Here is a 9,049-nt window from a genome sequence, read left to right as displayed (position 1 = left end):
TTGTAAACTGCTGTACATGGGACTGCAAGATGCGAATACAAAGTTAAGTCATTTAATGATGTTTAATGGATACAGAGCTTCTATAATTTGTGTATTTTACATCTGCCTGGAATTCACATCATACTGCTAGGGACATGCTAAGCACAAGCAGTGGTTGTTCAGGCGTATGCCCCATACACACGATGATTGGATGAAAAACAATCGCTTTCGGAGGGATCGTCTGATTGTTAATACACAGCTTTCGAGAGTCAATCATAACAGTTCATGTGACGATGTCTGAAGGAACAAGCATGAAAATTTTTCTCACACGATAACAGAGCAAATGATTTTCGTTTTAACCAGAACAATATTTGTCTGTATAAAATTGAGAGACCAAGAGCACGCATGCTTAGAAATGAGAGAATACAATACCTTACATCACTTGCAAAATTGTATTCTGTCCTACAGAAATTTATGTAACTTAAGTAACCTCTTCGTTTTCAATATGAGATTTGTATGGGAAAAAAACAGACATTCATCTGATATTCTCATTGTGTGTCCCAGGCATTATGCAGAAGAATGATCTGGATACTCCAGCCAAGGTCATGCTAAGCATATGGAATTATTTTCTAGGGACATGCTAAGCAAAATAGGCCATGTGTCTGAGGAGGCTCCCGGACACTTTACTACATAGAAAAATAAGTATCTGCAGCTGCCAGAGAGCCGTTAGTCCCAGCAGCACCATATTAAGACCTTCAGAGTGCTTGATTCTCCAGAAACCAGGACTTGTTGCCTTGTGTTCCAGTTCCTTAGTTCTCATGCACTGTAGCGCTGCGGCCCATATGCATCACATCTCAATGATTTTGGGCGCTAGGAAGGCATCCAATCCCTCTGGCAGCAGTATGTCAAAATAGGACAGGCAAAATATGCAGCATGTGGTTGCTGCACCGAGTGGTACTCGTTCAGAGCACTGCTGAACCTTCCTACAGAAGGTCCTAAACATGAGTACTACTGGGTGCAGCTGTATTCAGCTGCTGTGCATTTCAGACTAATATTCAGACAGGTTTCTGACATATATGTGCCACTGCTCATGGATGCATAGATGTGGAAAAAGGCTTATGGAGATGTGATACTAAGTGCTAACTGAAATCTCACACTGGGACCCTAGCTATACCACTGATTATAGTCCTGTATCCCTGGTTGAAAAAATATGTGCAACTCTAAGCCCTGGCCTTGTACATTTTGAGGTGCACCTTTAGGTGGAAGCAGTTTTAATAATAGTATCACTTTTCAGAGAGGAGGTGATCTGTATTCATCTGAATGGAGTGTGCTAGGTGACAATACTGCCTGCTAAATAGGACACACCATTCAATTTTTACCCTGCCTTTTTAGGTGGTAAGAGCCATGTATTTGGGCATATTTGACCACCATTGATTTGTTCTGCAAAGTGATCTTCCACAGGTATACACACACTCAAATCTCGCCCGCATGTTGAGAATATTGGACAAAAAATCTTTTTTTTTTTGTTTTTTTGCATGCTAGTGTCATATCGAAAATGAAGAGGTTACTACAACAGAATACAACTTTGGGAGTGATATATTGTGTTTTTTGTATTGTAATGCATTCTTTCATTTCTGAGCATAAACGACTTGGTCAATTGATTTGTTTCTAATACTGTACTGATTAACCACTTTACAACCACGCTATAGCCGAAAGACAGCTACAAAAGTTGTCCAGGGCATCACATGATGTCCTTGCAGAACACACCCCCAGCGCTGTCAGTGATCGCTGTGAAAGCAAACTGGCAAATGTCACAGACCAGATCTGCACTGACAATCAGTGCTGCCTATCAGTGCCCACCAGCACCGCCTATCAGTGCAGCCTCATCAATGCACATCAGTGAAGGAGAAAAATTACCTGTTTGCAAAATTTTATAACAGAAACAAAAACTTTTTTTTGTCAAATGTTTTTGCTTTTTTTGTTTATAGTCGAAAAACTAAACCCCAGTGGTGATTAAATACCACCAAAAAGCTCTGTGTGGGAAAAAAAAAATTCATATGGGTACAGTGTGACTACGCAATTGTCAATCAAAGTGCGACAGCACTGAAAGCGGAAAATTGGCCTGGGCAGGAAGGGGGTACAAGTGGCTCGTAGACAAGCAGTTAAACAAGAGTCATTGGTTCTGGTATTGTGCGAGGAACATTTTTGTGCCTGTTCCTTTGGATAATTTCTCATGAAATGTGATCTGCTCCCAAAAGCTGTGTACGAACGATCACATTGACGATCGCTCTGAAAGCTGGATTTTTCTGCTGAGTTTCTCATTGTGTGTAATTTGTGTGTATTCTGTTCTACATTCTAATGCTGCATAATGTTTTATATGCAATTGTAGTGCAAGAGGACATTAAAAAAAATAGTTCATTCAAACAGCCAGCATTTCATCATTTTTGATTCCTCATTATTCCAATTATTACAACTATTACTGGCATAATACAGACAACCAACTACAAGTAGCACCTCTGCCTTGTCCCGCAGTAAAAATCTCAGCAGCACACATCCAGACACCCGGCCGGCCGCCTGATGCAATCTTCCCCGTGCTTGCTCTACGATCTGAAATCAGCTCAGGCAGTTGCATCATACTAACAGCACCGAGAAAGGCTCGTGTGTAGCTCTGTAACAGACACTAACTTTGACCAATCGGCTGGAGAGATGGGTGTGTAGTTTGCCTACCAGAAGCATTGAGTGGCTGGTAAGCTGTCAGGGCCCACAGGTGGGCGGGGCTATATAGTAGCTCGTGTCTATATAAATCCAAAGCGTTGCATCAGTACCATTTATTACATTGCCGCTCTGTTGTGTCAGATAGCCGGGCTTAATGCCGAACAACCCAACCACAGCTATGGAGGAGCACACCTCCCGGGACAAGTCCCTCTGGATATTCGGCTATGGATCCCTGGTGTGGAGACCCGATTTTGAATTCACTTCCAGTAAAGTTGGCTTCATATCTGGCTATAGCCGCAAGTTCTGGCAGGGAGACACCTTCCACAGAGGAAGCCCGCAAATGGTGAGCATCCCCTGCATCCTGACCCTAGAAAAAAGGTCCTGGGGGTATCAGTGCACAGTACCCTATGACACTGACCATGCCATAGAACATGTGTGATATGAATAATATAAATATATATATTGACCCCGGGCCATCCGGCAGTGACCGAGTCTCCAAATGGTCAGTCCGCCCCTGTGTAGGATCGCGAGATGTAAATAATAAATGTGTACATTTCTGCCATATAGATGTAGGACAGGAATTGTAATATATTTGTTTATTAAAAAAGTTTGTGTGTGTGTGTATATGTATGTATGTATCTGTGTATCTGTATGTGTGTATGTATGTATGTATGTATGTGTATATGTATGTATGTATGTATGTGTATATGTATATGTAAAATAAAATGTATTTTATTATTTTTATGCAAAATGTGCTGTGTGGGGGACGCACCCATAGATTCCCAGGGGGAGTGTGGAGGGCGATGTGCACAGAATGTCTTGCTGGGTTTCTCAATCGCTGTCTTTCTTCTATTTGCAGCCCGGGCGAGTGGTGACCTTACAAGAGGATTATGAGGTGAGTTTAATTCAATGATAGCCTTACTATTACCACAATAATGTACAAACTTTACTTTAATTAGGAGCTTAGAGTTTTACATAACACTCCCTGTAGACTGTATTTAGCGGTTTTTCTTAACATACCCCCTTCTCTTCTTTATGACACTGACCTGGAACAAACATAAGAAAGTGAAGTCAGAACTCCTGATCTGCATACTTGTTTCAGGCCAGTATCTAGGACAGTAGTCATGTGATCAGTCAGTCCTTCCTGCCCCCTGAATGTAAAGACCCTGTTAAAGGGATGCGGAAGCTGGGCAGGCAGAGGTTAAATTGTTGTGATAAGGGCTCTTGCCCTTGTGCCTCATACAGTGTAAAATCTGGATATTGTGGTGGTACAGGTGCTACCTTACCAAATCAGTAACAGGCTGAAAATACATGGCGGCTGGATACTGTTCCAAGCGGCGGTACTCACTTTTAGGGCTATATGTCCCTGTCCCCTAAATTTGTGTATTGCTTGAAATAGAATACAGCCACCATGTATTTCAGCCTGTTATTGATTTGACAGGTTGCTGGCAGTGTGCTGTACACTGTCCTTGTGCCTCCCCAACACCCAGTTTTCACTGTATAAGCCAAACTGTCTGTATGAGCCCCAAGAGATGACTGCCCTTCCTAAAAATAGAAAACAATACGGCTAATAATTATGCATGGAAAAGCCACCTCTTTGCCAGAGATAGGTATGTCTACTGGACCCAATGCAAAATGTGAACCTAATACACCACTTTCATTTAGTTGCATTAACTAAATTATTCCTTTTAGACTTTTATGAGGTTATTAATGGATTGTAATTTAGGAATCCTATACATGATCTTAGGTTACAGAGCTAGAGCATTTTATTAATGGTCTTGTTTTATTTCAGGAATGCACATGGGGTGTTGCATATGAAGTGCGTGGAGATCAGATTGAATCTTCTCTTCAATATTTGAATGTACGAGAGTCTGTCCTTGGAGGCTACATCACGAAACTGGTTAAATTCTACCCTCAGGATGAGGGGGAAGAAGGCGCAGTACTTGCCATGGTGTACATAGCCACTCCACAAAACCCTAGTTACCTTGGACCAGCCTCTGAGGAGGAAATCGCAGCTCAGATTGTAGTGTCCAGTGGACGGGCAGGCCATAACATTGAATATCTCTTACGGCTTGCGGCCTTTATGCATAATTATTGTCCAGAAGCTGAAGACAAGCATCTCTTTTCCATTGAAGGGGCTTTAATTTCCATCCTTCCATACTATTATAATACAAATGATCCTTCATCCGTGTTCTGCTAAGACTTTAGGCCATACAAAGCAAGTTTTGAAGTTCACATATTCCATCAGTGATCAATATTTAAAATCTGATGGACTCTTGGACACTTCTGGATGCCTTACCTCTTCCACACTACCTAGTAGCTCCAAAACTTTGGGAAGTGTTCAATCGTATGAATACAGGAGCTCTACTCCTAATACAAGCTATTCACTACAATGTATAGCGGATACCTCCTGACATAAACGGACACACAGATTATAGGGAAATGAATGACCAACCAAAGTGTAGGGAAAGTTTTTATGATCTTAATCTCCTAGGGAGCAGGTCTCCTGGTAGACTACCTACCTCAGTTCTAACTTAATCAATTGTTACTAGTACATTTTTATAATTCTTAAGGCTGATGCCAAAGGAGCATTTTTTATATGCTACATTTTCCTAACAGAAAAGAGCAATGTGTCAAATGCCCCATCAGTCTTGTTCTTCAAATACAAAATTTTTATTTTCCAGGTCCTGTGCATTACCCTACATCATGTAGCTGAGCATCTGTACATCTACCTTTCATATTGAAGTCTTAGTACTGACCTTGATAACTTCTGTACTGTTAGCTCTGTTTCTAAGATGTGAATCTCACTTAACCACTGATCCTGCTACAGAATTTAGTCTTGGCATTGCCTTATCTATATGATACATAGTACTAAAGACCAACTGTTTTTTTTTTTTTTCCCCACTTTGGATCAAGTGAAGAGGGTTATAACCAGTTTTTTTGTTTTTTTTGGCCATGTGTCCCCTTGGGGAGATTTCCTTTCACTTCCTGCCCCAATAAGTGGAACAGGAAGTAAAATGAAATCCCTTCACAATCATGGAATCCCTGGTTGTTGCCAGAACTGGAAGATTTTCCTAATCTTCCTGTTCTGAATACAACATATAAAGGGTGACTCTCCCTAACTGAGACATATACGGCAATAAAAAGCTGTCAAGTGTTATAATCCCTCTCTATCTTAAACTAAAAATGTTTTATTTGCTTTTTTATATTAGAAAGATCAATATATATTTCTGGACTTGGTAGTTTATGTAAAAGAAGGCAAGATTTCAGTAATATGCCCGCTGTCCTTTAGTAGAAAAAGTTCAGAAATAAAAAAATGTTTAACTGGATATGACAGCCAACATCATTGTCCTTTTCAGGCATTTTTGGAAATCAAACTTACTGTAGTGGTACTGACCTTTTTAACCTTAGCGGAACCCTTAAATGTAGTTTTCATGTCTCGGGGAACCCCTGGTAAAATTAAATCATCGGTGGTCAGTGGGGAAAAAATGCCACACTTACATTGGTTGCCTAAATGCCACCCTTCAGTTCAGCTAAAAAATTAGTTGGTGAAATGCCGCTGGATCTGACATTGGCCATTGAGGGTTAATTGGTCACAGCTCAAGGAACCTCCAGCAACCTCTGGAGGAACCCTGGTTGAGAGAGCCTGTGGAGGAGTTTCTTTCTGATAGCCTAATACATCACAACATAAACTTTTAGGAGTACAAGAAAATACAGTAGGCTGACATGTTTCCTAAGAAGTTAAAAAAAAAAAAAAAACACAGGCTTAGCCACAAAACCTCTGCTGGTTCCATCCTCTGGAAAGCAATATGTTATCTGCTGCACTGATGACATATGTTTACAATAATCTATATTTTACTAGGCAGTGTCTAAAGAGTGAGTTTTTGCTGCTAAGTCTACCGTCCATGTCTATGGACAGATAGATCTCAATATGTATTATATTCTAAACAACCACATTTGGTGGTATGGGAACGTGCAATAAGACAGTGGAGCAATGTGCTATAAATTAGCTTAATGCCAGTTACACTAAGCAGTATTTGGTTGCAGCAAGTTTTGCATTAGCAGCTAATGGATGATGTAAAAAATAAAAAAAACATTCACTGGATATAGTTATTGTGTCAATGTACATCACAGCACTGTACAGGGTCAGTGTTGTAGAATGCTGAAATATTACACAATTTGCAAGTGTATTGTTACATTCCATGTCATTGAAACAAAAAGATGTCTGTTGTGACAATATCTTTACCTTCTAGTGCCATATGACAGTGCTGGTTTCTGCTGTGACCATTTATGTGATCCCTGGCATTTAATGTCTGTTATAAACTTGCTCCATTGCTCTCTTCAGTGTTAAAAGCTTGTGCAAGTGACAGCTCGACACTGTGTTTCTGTTTTTTTGCTGTATGTCCTATGTACTGTATTAGTCTTTTATATACTTCATTAATAATAAACTGAAGCTTATAAAGATCTGGGATTGCCTTCAGAAAACATACTTTTACACACAAAGTTACATAGGTTGGAGAAAAAAAAGGCAAAAAAATCCATCTAGTTCAACTAATTATAAAATAAAGAAATAGAAAATTTCCATATATACAATTCTACACAGCGGATCCAAAAGGCAAAAACTCCAAGGAAGCATGATCCAATTTGCTCCAGTTGGGGAAAAATTAATTACTGGTCTCCCAGGAACAGTTACAAAACATTCCTCATGTCATTTTTTATATATATATATATATATATAGCACACACATATGATTTTTTTTTCTCTTAAAGGAGAGGTCTGTCCAAAACCAATACTTAATATTTTGTATAGAAGATGACTACAGTATCCTAAGCATACATGTATAGACACATTAAGATCACTGAATGTAGTCCTTCTTGCTGTAGCTTTCCTATGCATTCATACTTTGCAATTTTGGTAGAGATGTCCTCGTTATACTCTGGGCTCTGAAGCTAAATATTAGGCTGCATTTATACTATAGCATTTTGTGAACATTAATAAAATTGCTTGGTTTTGCATGCTTTACAAAAGCACTTTTCACTCTTGGGGTGCCATTTGTTGGAAATGCCACCCCAAACGCAAAAGGCGCTTGTTTTTTTGCACAACAAATGAGGCAAAACACATGGTTCAAAATGTGTGATGCTTGAAGCTCAAAAAGGTGCATGAACTACTTTGTTGCGTGTAGAGAAGCCCATTGAAATGAACAAGCGTGACAATGTGCAAAAAGAAAAAGCTCATCTGCATGATGCTTCATGTGAATCACAGTGCAAGGTTACATATGAAATTTTTATTTTTCTTGCAAATAATTGATTGTACCAACTGCTTGCTTAATCCCAAAATATCAAACGGAAAGTCCGTATTATAAGCCATATGGGCTGATGACCAGGGCACAACCCCGCAACTATATCACAGCTCCTGGTATCACATCTGTGTTTTTACCTTAAATTTTCAAGCTTGCTTAAAGCAGCACAATGTACAATGATACTGTCACGTACAGTAACCCACAAGTCGTAAAGTGACCCTGTCGGCAATATTAAATGTAAAGGAAAAAAAAATCTGTTACCTGAAAACAAAGACTTTCCTCCTCTACTGTCTGGGGTGAGGAATTGTCCCCCAAAGTCTGCTAGGAAGCCAACACTGCCAGGAGGGTCAATCTGCTGTGCTCTCTGTGGCAGTCCATGGTTTTCCTGCTGACCTTCACATCACCACAGGAGCTCTGCATAGGTCAAAGGAGATTGAGACTCCCAAAAGTATTGGTTTGAAAGCAGTATGAGTTTGGAGGACAATTCTACAGTAATGGAGCTTTGTTAGGCATGCACATACACAATGGACATTTAGTTACGGTGTATGAGACTCCAGTGTTTAGGTATGGGTGGATAGTTCAGGCTCACTGTCCAACCCTGCTGCTAGCAGCCTATAAAACTCAATGAGTGGTACTAAAGTTTAGGTTAGTATGCACCCTAGGGACAAATGCCTGGAATGCAAACAATCTCTTCCAGGCATTCATTCCTGGGTGTATGCTGCTGAAAACATTAGCACCAATTGATCAACTTGAGTACAACCATCCTGTTGGATTTTACATGCGAATATTGGTAGCAGCTATTATAGCCACTAGCAGTAATCGCTGTGTTCTCAGAACACAATGGCTTTGCAGTAGGGACAGTCAGTGATGGGGTAATCAAGTGATTTTCTTTCCTGTGATTGCAGGCAGGAAAATCACTCCGTCTAGACTCTATGGCCAGCTTAAGGCGCTTACAATCTAAAGCCCCTATCTCACATATACATGCTGGGGGCCAATTTAGAAAAGATCCAAATTACCTTTCTGTATGTGATTGCATGGAATTTGCATGTTCTCTC

The 9,049-nt window shown here is 40.1% G+C and overlaps 1 protein-coding gene across 1 annotated transcript; it reads left to right on the top strand.

Moving 5' to 3' along the window:
- The first annotated feature begins 2,802 nt into the window (after window positions 1–2,802).
- On the top strand, window positions 2,803–7,158 carry CHAC1 (ChaC glutathione specific gamma-glutamylcyclotransferase 1). Its single transcript, XM_089654322.1, has 3 exons — window positions 2,803–3,037; window positions 3,554–3,589; window positions 4,487–7,158. Exons 1-3 carry the CDS (start codon window positions 2,849–2,851, stop codon window positions 4,892–4,894), a joined length of 633 nt encoding a protein of 210 aa, XP_089510448.1. The 5' UTR covers window positions 2,803–2,848; the 3' UTR covers window positions 4,895–7,158.
- Window positions 7,159–9,049: the final 1,891 nt, after the last annotated feature.

The sequence above is a fragment of the Staurois parvus genome, unplaced genomic scaffold, assembly GCF_062004578.1.
Source record: "Staurois parvus isolate SC_StPar_1 unplaced genomic scaffold, SC_StPar_1.0 ptg000751l, whole genome shotgun sequence".
Taxonomy (NCBI): domain Eukaryota; kingdom Metazoa; phylum Chordata; class Amphibia; order Anura; family Ranidae; genus Staurois; species Staurois parvus.
The sequence above is the reverse complement of the archived record's forward strand: the minus strand, read 5'-3'. Positions and strand labels throughout refer to the sequence as shown.